The sequence below is a fragment of the Leuciscus leuciscus genome, assembly GCF_965113295.1.
Source record: "Leuciscus leuciscus genome assembly, chromosome: 5".
NCBI classification, from domain to species: domain Eukaryota; kingdom Metazoa; phylum Chordata; class Actinopteri; order Cypriniformes; family Leuciscidae; genus Leuciscus; species Leuciscus leuciscus.
In genome coordinates this window covers 19,001,974-19,017,748 of record NC_138729.1, presented here as the reverse complement: position 1 = coordinate 19,017,748, position 15,775 = coordinate 19,001,974, and the positions used below count along the sequence as shown (strand labels likewise).

The window sequence follows — 15,775 nt, the reverse complement described above, 5'->3', positions numbered from 1 at the left end:
CCATAAAGCTTGTCTGCTGAAGGAAGCATGAAGTGCTCTGAAAATGTCCTGGTAGACGACTGTGTTGAGTGGACCAACACCAGCCGATGACATGGCTCCCCAAACCAACACAGACTGTGGAAACTTCACACTGGACTTCAAGCATCTTGGATTGTGTGCCTCTCCATTCTTCCTCCAGACTCTGGGACCTTGGTTTCCAAATGAGATGCAAAATTTGCTCTCATCAGAAAAGAGGACTTTGGTCCACTGTGCTTTATTAAATCCAGAGTCAACGCAGCCGTCTACCAGGACATTTTCAGAGCACTTCATGCTTCCTTCATTTTCCAGCAGGATTTGCACCTGCCCACACTGCCAAAAGAACCAAAACCTGGTTCAATGACCATGGTATCACTGTGTAATTACTGTGTGATTTCATGTAATATTCAAATTTTTTGAATTCCTGTTTTCGTTTTCAACTAAATACTTGAAATCGTTTAAGTTGTGGGCCCGGAATCTATAATCTATGGAAGTTTAACGTTTTGAATGGAATTATGGAAATAAATAAACTTTTCCATGATATTCTAATATTTTGGAAAGAGTCTGTATATATATATATATATATAAAAATCTATGATATGTCTTTCTACAAAGCACCAGAAAATGGACATTGGATTAAATATATAAATGTCCATGAATGTAAGATATGGTAGGGTTTGTGCAAAATGTTTTCTGGGACCTTTTAAGGATCAAATCCAGTGGGCAATGTTTTTTTTTTTTTTTGTCTTGGTATGCTTTTTTTTTGTATTCACTGCCATTACTTTGCCCGACTGATGGCCATAAATGTGGCAGATGAGTAAAGTCACATGACTGAAACAGATGAATAATTTAGTTTAAGGAATAAAAGGCATGCCATACTTATGTCCATTCTCTCATGCACTTTCATCAAAATACTTATTTCACTAATGCATAGGAATGTATAAAGGAATGTTATTCCACACCCATTTCTCTGAAACATGAGTTGGTTGTCAACATGTTGCAATCAATATCTGTAACAATCTCAATCTGTATAACACAAATATATAATACGAGTTAACAGAGGTCTTGTAAATTTGAAAGAACAGATCAATTACTGTACATCAATGAAGTCTTCTGCACTGTCCTGAATTACTGAGAAGACACTGTCAGCATATCAACGGTTGCTTCAATAAAGCAAAACTCTGCATTGTGAATGCCATGGTTACCATAAAAATGTGAACTAAATAGTGAGAGCCTAATCCAAGCTGGTTTCAGGACCAAAATCAGGGCATTTGGGAACTGCAGAGAAACTGCCATCATAATCCAAATCAAATTGTGATTTTATAAGCAAAGTGAATCATGATGAAAATGCATCCTAATATCTGTACTTAAGTTATTCAAATAAGACACAATGTGAACGCCAGAATTTCAGCGATACAACTAAAAAGTCGTTCTCACTTTGGATTGTGGGAAACGACTGAACTGTTTACATTTCAGTAAACAATCAAAGGACAAAGCAAAGCAGAATGTTTGGCTTACAGGCCAATGCTGCTTATGTTAACAAGCTTCAATTGTCACAAAATAGTCACTGAGTAGTGTACTCAGATCAGTTTCATTCTTTCAAATTGGTCCAATAACACAAGGGTCAGTCGGTGTGGTGAAAACTGGTACCAGCCAGCGGTAAGAGGATAATGTCAAGTCTATGTTTGACACCCCACACTGTTGCCATTCCAAAGCTCCAGGGGCATGACGGATCAGAATACACAAACCGCATGTTCTTTCTTCAAGTAAATATCACACTGTTTGAGGACAAAAAACAAAAATGTATTTCTATAGTCTATCCATAGAATCCCTTGAATAATTGTGAATAGCAGTTTGACCGACTGTGGCGCTGAAGAGCAATACGTTAGCGCGTACTCCACATGTCCATTGCTTTACAAAGAGGTTAATGGGGAATATACCACTGGGGAATGGCTCATTAGCGGCTACTTTGGGCTGTAGCGATGACTGAAACACATTAGCATTTTTTATTCAAAGAAAAACAATAGACTTACAATAGCAAGATCTTTTATATCTTTTCAATCAGATACCAACTGCATTACAACAAACAACCAATAAACAATTATATATTTTTTTAAATCTTAATTTACATGACGCTGCTTCCAAACAATTCATTTCATTTTTATAAAATTATAAAATCATCTTTATATATGTACATACAAACACTTGGATGTAAAAATGCACAGCTTTTGCATTTCTTAATAAAACGATTCATTCATTTATACCATCGCTGATAGAGGGGCGCATGCCAGCACTGCTAGCAAAAGAGAAACCCATTCTTGATATAAATGACGTTAATTGTTCAGACAGAAGATGAGGTGATCAAGTCCTGGGGTTAGATCTGCCGTAATGGCACAAAGAAGGATTTTAAGACAGCGGACAGGGCCAGAGGACAGACTCAAAGCTGGATATCTGGGTGGCAGCGGTGAGCGAGTGAAGCTTCTCCCTTAAAACTCAGGCACTTGGGTATATCGGTCTGAATCGCTACCGTCCCGGATCAGGTCTACACGGAGAGCGAGCTCCTTGAAGGTTGGCCGAAGACTGAGATCGTTATCCCAGCATTCCTGCATGATCTCGCACATCTAAAAGAATTCAAAAAGTCAGTGTTTAACAAGAGCTGATTTACAAAGACCTGTTTTTGACCTGAATTATTTATCATTTACACAATTATACACTACCATTCAAAAGCTTGGGGTCAGTGAGATTCTTTTTATGTTTTAAAATAAGTCTCTTATGCTCTGCATTTATTTGATCAAAAATACAATAAAACAGTAATATTGTGAAATACTATTACAATTTAAATGACTGTGTTCTATTGTAATATATTGTAAAATGTAATTTATTCCTGTGATCAAAGCTGAACTCAGTGTCACATGATCCTTCAGAAATCATTATAATAGAACCTTTTCACGGACTGTGATGACATGTTTCCACAGTTTTTAATATTACATTTAAAAAAAAAATGTAATACAGTATTCTTTATTTCAAATTCTGATTTTAGTAATATAATGAATGAGGTAGAAAGAGATCAGATAACTTGATTATCAACCTATTTTCACTCGCATTTTATTACTACTAAATCATTTGTCATCTAATCACTCACTATTTTTCCTAAATTACCCCCTCTCATATCATGATTTGCTTCTCCTGTATGCATGGTTATTTCCAACTCTTCTTAATGTGTAGCTATCCTAATTGACCTGTGCCTGATTATTATTATTTTTTTATATTCTGTAAAAGAGATCTAACTTTTTAATGTATGATACTGTTGTATTATACTGGCATAAGTTGTTGCATCTCAAGTAAAACATTTAAATAATAATGATTTTAATACAGTTGTGTTGTAATGTGTTCTGAGATCTGGTACCTCTGAGGGACAGTCCATAGGTTGGGGTAAACGGTTTCCTCTTTTCAAGAGTTCAATGAGATGATAGACTATCGTTTGTCCCTGTTTGTCACCTCCCATCATACTCAGGAAAACCTGAACACAACAAAATAGAGCTTCTTATTTAACAGTTACTCTGTGCAGTGCCCAAAGCAATTCAAAACAAGCAACTATTAAATGTTGCCCTTACTGTGAATGCAGCATGTCCAGAGAACAAAACAAGAAATGTCAAAGAACAGCTGTGATACTTACTGTAGGTGGGCTACAGAGCTTGTCGCTGTATGTAAAGAGTTCATACAGAACCACTCCAAAACTCCAGATGTCTGACGCTACTGAGAACTTACTCTCAGTAAGAGACTCGGGCGCATACCTGTCACAACAAACCTATTTTTTAGACATGTTGTTCTAAACCCCTATGATTCACTTTCCTCTGCTTCCATCATTTGTGTCCCAACGAAACATGAAAGTCATACAGGTTTGAATGAAAAACAAACATACCAGAATATTGGACTCTCTCCAGGTTCCTTAACCTTGTAGTACTCTTTGTCCTGAGGTAAAACCTTGGTCAAGCCAAAGTCACCAATCTTCACCCTGAACTCACTCTCCACTAGGATGTTTCGTGTGGCCAGGTCTCTGTGAATGTACCGCTTTGTCGCAAGGTATTCCATTCCCTGTAGAGACATAAAGCAGACGTGACAATTTCAGGAGATTCAACATTGTTGTGGAATAAGATAATGTAAAAAAGGGAAAAACAGTGAAGAGACTTTTTGTTTGAAATGAAGAGAAAGAAAGAGGAGGCTTACAGAACAAAATTAGTAGAGACGCATGATAATAAGACTAGGGTTGGGTATCGTTTGAATTTGAACAATTCCAATTACGATTCTTATCAATTCCTAATTTCGATTTTGATAAGGTAAAAAAAACAAAAACATAGATATCATTCACGTTTATTTTAAGTCTTATTGCAAAACATTTTATTGTAGCTGAAAACCATGAACAAAAACCAACAGGCTAAAGAAACACTAACACAAGGAACTTTTACCCATGGTTTAAAAATACCATAGCAAAAACAACAAGCAGAACTAATATACATTTCAAGAATATACGAAAAAAATGCTGTTTTATAAGAGAAGTCACAGACAATTGTGCAACAGGTATGATTTTAGTTTAAGGCACTTCTCATTCATTTCTATTTTTTAATCAGGTTTGGAGCTAAACTCGGTCCTTCGAGAGCCACTTTCCTGCAGAGTTGAGAACCCCTGGTTTAGAGCTTGGCGTAACTACAAAAGTGTATATTCACTATAAAAATGCATATGGAATCTTAAGATTTTAATCACACAAGTCTATAAATCGCACTTTTTCATATATGGGTTTTTTAAGACAAAGGGAATCCTGGTTCTTCAAAGATTTAGCCAATGAAAGTTCTTAAAAAGAGCTTGTGTAAATCTTGTTCGATCCTCAAACTGTCAGTTAACCTGATAACTCGGGCCTGATAACCTCTATCTTGACTGAATGAACTGAAGTTCCGCAGCAGCCGGACAGTAGCTGAATGAAGTTTTGCAAGGGTAAACAAAGATCTTGTTGTTTGAATAAGTCCTAAACACTGTCTATAAAGGCTCATATTTTATTTATTTGATGTCTGACTGACATGTGGGACCTGACCTGAGAGAGAGGTCTAGCATTTGCTAGTCATAGCCAATACATAGCCTACACTTAAATAGCCTGTGCATAGGCATTTCATAGCATTTCATCTTTTATAAAATGAGATTTTGGCTAAAAGTATTTTACAACAGGAAAAACTGAGCGCCCATATAGGTACAACAAACTAGTTTGTAACCTGTTGATGAAAATGTAATGTGATGTCGCTGGCGCAGTTTTAATGACGGACAAAATGCACATTTGCTGTCATTCGCTGGTCAAAAACCATGTAACTGCTTTTAAGTTACACTTTTGTAAAATGTTAACAATATATTGATAAGTAATACAACAACATAGCCTATAATTTGTTTTTACCATCGGAAAATCATAAGCACAGGTGCGCCCCTGATAACCTCTATCTTGTTTCGTACTGGAACTTACACAAAGCGACTGAGTGATCGTCACCTCGGTAACATATATTTCTAAGAAATTTCTTCTTGGATTTATGATTGCTGATACACTTTTACATTTAATCATGTTATGGTAATAATATTAAACTATGGTTAATTCAAGGCTGTTAATATGCACGTATACGCTATCTAGCTAATTTCTGAATCTATAGTAGGCCTATTCTATACTCTCCGCTCGTCTTCACACACTGTAAAAAATGTCTAACCTCTCCAAGTCAAAATTTTCTAGTGACTGGTCACATCTAAATTTTTTAATTGGCCCAAGTGCAATTCTTGTTGCAATAGTCTGTTAACATTGGCTCAATGAGAAATAATACGTCAGACTAATTGAAAAATTTAGATGTTATCAGTCACTAGCAATTTTTCACTTGGGGATGTAATTTTTTTTTACAGTGCATGTATAAATGTGTTAAAACAAAAAAAGTTTTTTTTAGGGCCAAAGAAGCCCTGAAACCCTGTATATCTATATTATTATTATTATTATTATTATTATTATAATTGTTATTAATAGTGAATAAATCTAAAACTTTTATGTAGGCTTACTAAATAATCTTAATATAAAAAAAATATTTAAAAATAGGGAGGGGGTGCCCCTTTTCAGTTTCAACACATGCCCCTCAAATGGTCTGTGCACGGCCCTGATAAGAAGAAAGGTATTTATTACCTTGCATATTTGAGATGCATAATGCACAAGTTTCTTGTGGTCAATCCTGTCTCTGTTCTTGTTGAGATAGTCTCGTAGACTTCCATAAGGCAGGTACTCCATAATCAGTCGAAGGTTTCTCCTTCCTGAGAGAACAAGACATTACGATAGACAGAGCATGCAATAAGACAAAAGCACAGTTCTTCAATGTGGTAAAAATTTGTCAAGAAACAATGGAGAGCGCTCAATAACTAGATGCACACGGCTTTAAAAATGATGCACTCGTTTGGGGGTTCTCTTCTGGTTCGGATTCTAATCTCTTTGAGACAAGAGCTGGGTTTGGTGCATTTATGGAAGTAAAACATTAATTTGCAATGCAGGATAATGCAACATACCAAATGTTTTAAGCATTATCTAATCAGTCTGACCAAGATGATTCAAGCACTTCTAGACAGATGCAATAAGTTTTAATATCAAATTACATTAGTTATTAAATTTGCAACTAAATGAAAGCGTAAATTAAAACTAAATGAGAGCCTATACATTGTTGATTGGATGGAGACCGATCTAAATGCAAGCTTGTGGAAGAAGTAATTTCACCAGAACATATTTTGATTAAAAAAATGGCAAGGTTTAAAAATAAAGCATATACATGGATAAATGGTTAAAAATAAAATCAATAACATGCATTAAAAAAATTGATGGGGCGAATTTTCATTTCATACTTTATGTTTGAACTGGACAGCCAATTTTCATGGGAACACATGTAATTAGACTGCGATCCTTTATTAATGCTATTATTGTGCTGGTCAGTCAAGAGACTGATGGTCTCACAACACCTTAATTTTATCTTCGAGTATTATTAATATTAATCAAAATATGGCCTTATAATGCTCAGTTACTGCCACTCAAAGAAATGTCAACTTGATCAATGCTGAAAAAAATTACAGAAATGTAAATTTTCTGGTTCATTGGTGATCTCAGGTGGTAAATGACCTAAATACCACTTGTTTTAATTTCTATGCATTACTTGTCTGGAATCAAACTTTGATTTGAAGTAGTTGAACCAAGTGTAACAGCACATGCCAATGCATCTGCCAGCACTGCACTATTATTCATAATCATCAAGCAATGTCAATTTAGCCAATCGTAAAAAAATCTGATCTTTTACTGACTCAATCAACACGTAAGGGAGTGGAAAACATTGGCAGTCACTCAAATTCTGAGTAAATGTTTGGGGTTAAAGATGACGCATCTAAAGCAACAAAAGGTTTCAAAACACTTCATTCGTCCAGTACCTGCACCGTAGCAGACGCCTTTATATTTCACAATGTTCTCATGCTGGAGGGATTTGAGGATCTCGATTTCCCGTTCAAAGTCACGGATGTGTTCAGTGGTGCTGTGTTGCAATTTTTTCACTGCCACCACCTCACCGGTGTTGTCCTGCAGGGGATCATACCTGCACATTTCCACACTGCCAAAATTTCCCTGGAAACAGGAGAAAGGTTAGCACACATTATAATAATATTTTTTTTGACTATTTTCCAAATACTGTGGCAATTGAAGTAGTCATAAAAAATCAAAAAAAATCTGTAGAGCTACACTTGATGCTCCCCTTTAAGCATTAAAGAAATATGAAGCAAATCGACAATTCTTACATAAACAACCATTCAAACGTATAGGGTTGGTAAGATATGTTTACTGATTTTGAAATAATGCTGCACATATTTGATAACAAATGTGACAGTGATGTTGTTAAATATTATTACAATTTAAAATAACTGTTTTATTTTAATATATTTTAAAAAGTAATTTATTCCTGTGATGGCAAAACAATTTTCAGCAGCCATTACTTCAGTCTTCGGCAGCTGCCCTCGACTAAAGATTTTTCTAGTCGACCAGTAGTCATTCAATTAAGCGAGTAGTCGCATAATATACACTAATCGCATGTGTATATTAATGATTCATATAAATCATAATAATGAGCCTTTAATTCTCAAGCGCACACATAAAGCTTGCCAAAGCGTTTTATCATTGGATTAGGTTATTCATTTCCCCCTCTTTCTTTTTTATATTTGTTTTGTTTGTTATTTTGGCCTTTGGGACACCCTGAAGAGATGCTCTTTTTTCACTTGTTATTCCTTAAAGGAGAACTCCGGTCAATTTTAACATTGAGCTCATTTTTTTGTAAATTTGGAGTCCTGTCAGTACAGAGAACAACGACAAAAATCGGTGTTGCCTACACCGTGTTATCCTCATTTTAAAATTTGCACCCTATTGACTTCAATGGGGCCAGTTTTAAATCTGCTTTTAGCCTCTTAACATCCTTGATGTGCCATTACAAGTGCCCAGCCATTGTGAGTGATTCCTTCAGAGTGAACGCGGTGAATCTGACTGCAGTAGATGTGAAAGATATTCATAAAAATGAAGTTAATTCAGCCAGCGCACATACCTGTATTTTCTTCCTGTTTTCGGTCGAAGTCCACAGTAGTCGATTGTCGAGTTCACGCGCATAGGTTTAGTATCTATGATCATGTGCGTGAACTCGACAATCGACTACTGTGGACTTCGGAATTAACTGTGGAATTAACTTCATTTTTATGAATATCTTTCACATCTACTGCAGTCAGATTCACCACGTTCACTATAAAGGAATCACTCACATTGGCTGGGCACTTGTAATGGCACATCAAGGATGTTAAGAGGCTAAAAGCAGATTTAAAACTGGCCCCATTGAAGTCAATAGGGTGCAAATTTTAAAATGAGGATAACACGGTGTAGGCAACACCGATTTTTGTCGTTGTTCTCTGTACTGACAGGACTCCAAATTTACAAAAAAATGAGCTCAATGTTAAAATTAACCGGAGTTCTCCTTTAATAAATGTATTACTGTTTCTGCTTAGATTTGTGTATGTGTTTGATTATCGACCGGAGTGATTCGTTGCTGGGATTCCATAACCACAACCCAACTATTTATTGAGATCAAGACAGCAGAAAGCACATCTTATTTGCTTTATTTAAAAAAAAACCCCACAATGTTTTGTTGTTACTGTGAGCGTACACAAATAAAAGTTTGGAATGATGTATTACTCTTATCTGTATGAGCAAAAATGACGGAGTATTTTAAGTTGACGAAATGCAAGTGATCATGCCGGCGCCTTCACGTAGTGCAATACGAACTTTATACTTCCGCTTCCACACTCCGCACAAATGCATTTATCTAGGTTGTTAGCGCGAGTGAGCAGCCATGTAAAGTTACTACTTACATGTTTCAAATGATAAGCCATATTTGAGGTCGATGGATACTAGGTGAATGTTTCGATTTCCTGCCTGACATACTGTAACTATCACAAGGACCCGCCATTAACGATCTGTCCCTCACAGACTTCCGACACTTTTTAATTGTGGAGATAAAATCTTGGTCGACTAAGCCTCTTCTGGTCGACTAACGATTAGTCAACTATTAGAATGCAGTTATTGTCTTCAGTGTCACATGATCCTCTAGAAATCATTCTAATATGCAGGACTCTTTGATAAAAAGAATGTTAGCATTTCTTTGAAATAGAAATCTTTTTCAACATTATAAATGTCTTGCTGAATAAAATGATAAATTTCTTTGAAAAAAAACAAACAAACAAACATAAAAATCTTACTGCCCCCAAACATTTGAATAGTAGTTTATATATAAAATAAAATGATCTACCTTGCCAAGCTGCTGCAGGAAAATGAGATGTCTCTCCTCAAACTGCACTGGCTCCTCATTCTCAAACGCTCCAGTACTGAATCCAGATGCTCCTGCTCTGCTGGGTAAAATGTCACTCTCCTTCACGATCTCGTAATCTGAGAACACATTTCATCACTCAACATTACACAGCAAGTGCAAGAATGAGCAACAACACAAATAAATTGTGACACATCAAACTGCCAGTGGGACTGGGTGTGTTACATGTGACTGTCCTGACCTGGGCAGAAGAGACTGTTGAGGTCTCGTATGATGGCTCTGAATGAAGGTCTGAACGTTGGCTCGTAGTCCATGCAGCTGTTGATCAGGTTAGCAAGCTCTGTCCACTTGGGAGCAGGTAGTTGGTGATGGTTTTCATAGAACAATTGTTTCTGAATGGAGGATTACAAGAAATGTTCGTCAAGAGGTACGGATTATTTCTTTAACAGCACTTTGTACTAAAACAGGCTTTTCTAATACATATTTACTGTATTAGTATACTGTGGACACAAGTATTGCTTCACCTTGGAACTGTCCATGTTGGCAAGTGGCTTTTCTCCTCCGCTGCAAATCTCCCATAAAGTTGTCCCAAAGCTCCATTTGTCTGAGGCAAGACTCAGGTTTTTCGGATCTAAGATGCATTCAGGGGACACCCAGGGGATTCGCTCCACGAGAACTATAAAAATATTTAAAATTAACTTCAAATGAAATGCAAATATTTAAATCAAATGTGACAACCCATTATCTACATATTAAAGACCATCTGTGGTGAAAATAAAGTTTTTAATGTTTATATGTCTGTGTTTTTAAAAAATATACTTTCATGTGCAAATTCATATTATTGATATGTTATTGATTCAGTATTTTCTCCTGAAAACTGCAAAGAACCAAAGACGGTCTCAAAAACGCAGTTTGAAATCGCCCTTGTTTTTTTAATTCAAAAACATGTTGTAACCATTCCCGTCAACGTGCGGGCGGGCTTTATCATATCATTAACTGCTCTGAAGTAGGTGAGTCTCAAAAGTAGCCAGGTTATACCAGCATATTTTTCTGGTGATATGAAAAATCAGGTAGATTTAGCAATATAGCAGGTGAATATAGCAGCTTGCCATTGTGCCGCGTTTATTACAGTAAAGTTGATTAATGGATCAGGTGTTCTGAGCAGGTGCGAGTGAGTGAAGGCGGGGATAATTTGCATGTTCATTGATCTACATATACTAAATGAAGCAAGGGTGTGGAGTTCTCTTCAAGCTTTTTTTAAGGCATGAATTATTTTCACACAAAAAAATTAAACATAATTTTGGTGATCAAAGATGAGTTTTAAGGGATCAGGCAAATAAACTCCCATTTGGCCTAATTTCATTTAGTCAAATAGAGTTAATTTAATTTAGTAAAAATATAAGCAGTTTAATGTACATGTAAGTGGCTTTCATTTCAAGTTATCATTATATTGGCCATCGGCTATTAAAACAACCCACATTTGTTTACCACACCACTATCTGACAGAATGCTTTTGGACCTTATTAACAACAAATCTTAAAAGGGATAGTTCACCCCAAAATTAAAATTCAGTCATCATTTAAAACACCCTCATATCATTCCAAACTTGTATGACTTTTTGTCTTCTGTGGAATAAAGTCAATGTGTTTTTTGTTGTTTTGGACCCCATTGACTTTCATTGTGTGTACAAAAACAGTTAAAACATTCTTCAAAATATCTTCTTTTGTGTTCCACAGAAGAAAGTCTTACAAGTTTTGAACAATATGAGGGTTAGTAAATGATAACAGAATTTTCATTATTTTCATTTTTGGGTGAACCATTGCTTTAATAAGATGACGTCTGCCCTCTACTGGTCAGTGTGCATGACAACAAGTAAAATATGCTTCTGCTAAAATAGTTCTAGCACTGACATTCTACTTCATGGTATCTATGTGTTGTATAAACAGTGAACTCTGCATTTTGATGAGAAAAATGTCAAATGGCGATGAAAATGCATCAACTGGAGTGAAGAAGAGACCATTTCATTCTTACTTTTATAGACCAAAAAAAAAAACACCTGATAGTATATTCTGTAATGTATAATATGAGGAAGTAGGGCTGTGACGGTGGCAGTTTTTTACCACCGCGGTGGTAATGGACCAACTACCGGCGGTGGTGCGGAGGTTGGGGGGTTGTTTTGAAAGAAAAAAAGAAAAAGAAACAACACACTAAAGCGTGTAAAGCATTAAAATAAATATCAGTAAATACTGGTAACTTAAGTAATATAATAAAGTTGAATCCATTTAAAAAAAAACGTTCGTTTCGAAACCTTTTCTGATATCTTCATGTTTTCCACTTGTAAAAGGTATGAAAAGCGAATTGTATCTTCCACAAGGGCAAGGCATTTAGGCTATGTTTGATATTGCGCTGCCAGAGAAAGCGAAACTAAAAATCACCCGCGCGTGTGAAAAGCGCTTTACAAATAAACTTGACGCGCCTTACCATGTCTAATAACAAGCACAAACTGTGTTAAAAGGAATTTGACGGACAAGTAAAAATGTAGGCTATCTGTCCGACAGCGTTTTTCTACTTTACCACAGTAAAGAATACGAAAATAATAGGCCTAATTAAAAGCGAACCAAGGAAGAAACGTTTATAATCCCCTTCAGAACTGGGTGAGACGCGAGTGACGATATAGAAAAAGAAACAAGAGATTCCATGGAGGGATGAGTCACAATTTTTGAATATTCGATTAGTTGATTTAATTATAGAATATCTAAAAGGGTTGTGCGATTATTCTCTAAAATAAAATCTCCATGTTCTGGTGCTGCTGCGGTGGTGACGCATTAATGTAACCAGATGGTGACGCTGCCAATAACGTACATAACAGCTGTCACAAAGAACCGGCAAAATTAATGATTATGAATGTGTCAAATATAGCCATGAGACATTTGAATTTTTTATTAATAAATTAGTGTTTTCTGTGTCAGTGTCGGGCTGCAAAGATGAAGTTGACGATGCTGACTCGTCATCTTCGCAGTGAACGCGCCTATAGAGAGAGATGCACATTTCATACAGAATTTATAAGCAGATAGGCTTGTCGGTATATTTTCGTTTTGAATTGTTTTGTTTAAAAGTAGACAATTCAAGCTTTCTATATGGAATAATGGAATATTGTTAAATTCGCTGATAATCGGGTGACCAGATCGCAAACCAGAATTCAAAGCCGACAAAGCTTACATTTATGGGCTGACGCACAACTCTCTCATGCGTCATGAATCCAAACTTTTCCATGGCTGCGATGTAACATTTAATTGCTGACCTATTATTTATTTTGTAAACAAAGCTTTGTGCTTCACTCGTGTTATAATATTCATGTAAAACAGTATTTACATACAAAAATTGTTTTGGCGGACCACTGCCGGTGCTACTCAGCCACCGCGGTGGTGCGGTTGTCAAGTTTACCGGCACAGCCCTATGAGGAAGTGCAATGCTAGAGCTTTTATATAAAAAGGTCACGCTCTGCGTTTGGCCAATCAGTGACACTGACGCCACAAATACGCAAATAAGGACAATAACTGAGGGTTTAGGAATGTACAGTGTGAAATGTCATCTTATGAATACCCATGATGAATAGCTAAACACATGTAAATCATGAGCAGTATGATGTGTGAAGCAAGATAAAATATATAGAGGTAATGAAAAGGCGGCTACAGATTCACACAAGTTCTCCAAAGAGCCTTCATGCGGTTCACTCACTCTCTCTGGGCAGCACTGTGATGCCGATGCCAGGGTCACTTAGTTTGATGAATGGAGGGGTTCCCAACGTCCTGTCCTCCTCCCTGATCAAAAGTATGTTTTTTGCGCACACATTCCCATGAGCCAGATTCTTTTCCTCCTGAGAATGAAAGAACAAAAGCATTAGTCTACTTGGCTCACAGTTCACATGGGCTATTCCTGAATTGTTGTGACTTCTTACCAAAAAAAGCATAGCCCAGGTAAGCTGCTTGGCCACTTCCAACTTCCACAGGATATTAACTGATATTGAGTTCTTGTTTTTCTTCAGGTATGTGTCCAATGACCCAAACTTCACATATTCCTGCACCATGATGTCTAAGACCAAAAAATCCACAAGCTCAAGTATACGGCGGTAAATCATTTTGGTCACATGTGAACTGTGTGAACACTTACTCTCGTCTCCGCACACACAGATCCCGTAAGTCAACACCAGATGCTTGTGGGTGAGCTGGCTCATCATGCTGGCTGCCTCAAAGAAAGACTTACAGAGAGGAAAAAATTTAAGAGACTGAAGAAACCACTACATCAGTTAATCAAGCACAAACAAGTATACTTCCTTTTGTGAGATATCTTGATATAACATGTTATATTAAAGCAGAGGTTTCAACCCTGCTCCTGGAAACCCACTGACCTGCAAAGTTTATATACAACCTGCTTCAGCACACCTGTGATTTGCAAGTGATCCTGAAAAGCTTGAATAGCTGGTTCAGGTTTATTTGAGCGAAACTCTGCAGGACAGTGGGTCGCCAGGATTCAATTCGCTTTTCGATTCAGGGAGTCACAATTCAATTCCAAAATTACTCCAGAATCAGTTGCACACTTCCCCCTACATTTATGTGGTCCACTTTGACGAAACTCTCTCTTAAAACAGGACATTTTATCTATATCTTACCTCAGAGTAATTTCTGTGTGCTTTGTCCAAAACTTTGACAATGACTTCAGTCTTATGGGTTTCTCCGTAGTCTCCCTGCTCTTTCCGAATCCCTTTGAAGATCTTGGTGAATGTCCCCTGACCTTGACTCTCACCCTGGAAACAATGTTTTATAATCATATGAAACTTGATATTAACACTACCATTCAAAAGTTTGGGGTCAGTAAGGTTTTTAATGTTTTTGAAAGAAGTATCTTATGCTCAGCAAGGCTGCATTTATTTGAACAAAATATTTTAAACAACATAAAATAACTGTTTTATACATAATGGGCCCTATATTGCACCCAGCGCAATTGACTTTGTACACCGACGCATGTATCATTCCTATTTTGCATCCGCGCACAGCGGACTTTTCCCTTCACAGACGCACGTCGGTAAACTAGGAAATGCATTTGCGCTCCCGGGGCGGTTCAAGTCAAGTCAAGTCAAGTCAAGTTTATTTGTATAGCGCTTTTCACAATACAGATTGTATCAAAGCAGCTTCACAGTATTAAATTAAAATAATACAACAAAGTTTGTTTCAAGAGGAATTTATTGATTGATAAAATTAAATTAAATATCCCCAAAATATCCCGGTTCAGCGCAAAGAGGCGGCGTGTTCCGGCGCAAACGTTCCCTGATGCTATTTTGCAGGTTTAGAAAACAATTCCGCCACTAACCAGGAAAAACCTAGTCTAAAGTCAGTGGCGCGTTGCATGTTATTCATATGCTATTTTAAGGGCGCATGCTTGGCCATAATCAATGTAGCGTGTGCACAACGCGCATGCACTTTGATTCTCTCATCTACACACAGACGCAGTTGTTCTCATTTTTAGAAAACCATACATTATTACAAGGAAAAATATTAACACACGAGGGAAATCCTTGTTGTGTCCATGAAGATGTGAAAAATAGGAATAAATCTAGCTTACACATTTACCCAAATTATTATACGCCTGTTTAACCGAAGCTAATTTGGGTGGGTTTCTCCCATCCCCATACAATGTCACTTCTCTGTCTTTTACGGCCTGGCAAATCCGCCGTTATAATAGCAATTCGCCATGGAACAAGCGCGCCTGCTCTTAAAGGGAATGTGAGATGTCGCTCTGATTGTTTTATTTCACGTTACGCCCAAACCACACCTATGAATAATGAAGCTACTTCAGACCAACCCATT

At 36.9% G+C, this 15,775-nt stretch overlaps 1 protein-coding gene across 2 annotated transcripts in view; it reads right to left on the bottom strand.

Moving 5' to 3' along the window:
- Positions 1-2,044: 2,044 nt before the first annotated feature.
- Positions 2,045-15,775, bottom strand: part of jak2b (Janus kinase 2b) — a 41,210-nt gene continuing 27,479 nt past the window's right edge. For both annotated transcript variants that reach the window (XM_082168855.1, XM_082168856.1), the window contains 13 exons: positions 14,581-14,715; positions 14,082-14,169; positions 13,870-14,003; positions 13,650-13,788; positions 10,436-10,587; positions 10,153-10,303; positions 9,894-10,030; positions 7,489-7,678; positions 6,212-6,336; positions 3,938-4,110; positions 3,692-3,809; positions 3,422-3,535; positions 2,045-2,636 (listed from right to left, as the gene is read on the bottom strand). In XM_082168855.1, the coding sequence (XP_082024981.1) occupies positions 2,502-2,636; positions 3,422-3,535; positions 3,692-3,809; positions 3,938-4,110; positions 6,212-6,336; positions 7,489-7,678; positions 9,894-10,030; positions 10,153-10,303; positions 10,436-10,587; positions 13,650-13,788; positions 13,870-14,003; positions 14,082-14,169; positions 14,581-14,715 (1,791 nt within the window). In that variant the 3' untranslated portion in view covers positions 2,045-2,501. The remainder of the gene's footprint in view (positions 2,637-3,421; positions 3,536-3,691; positions 3,810-3,937; positions 4,111-6,211; positions 6,337-7,488; positions 7,679-9,893; positions 10,031-10,152; positions 10,304-10,435; positions 10,588-13,649; positions 13,789-13,869; positions 14,004-14,081; positions 14,170-14,580; positions 14,716-15,775) is intronic.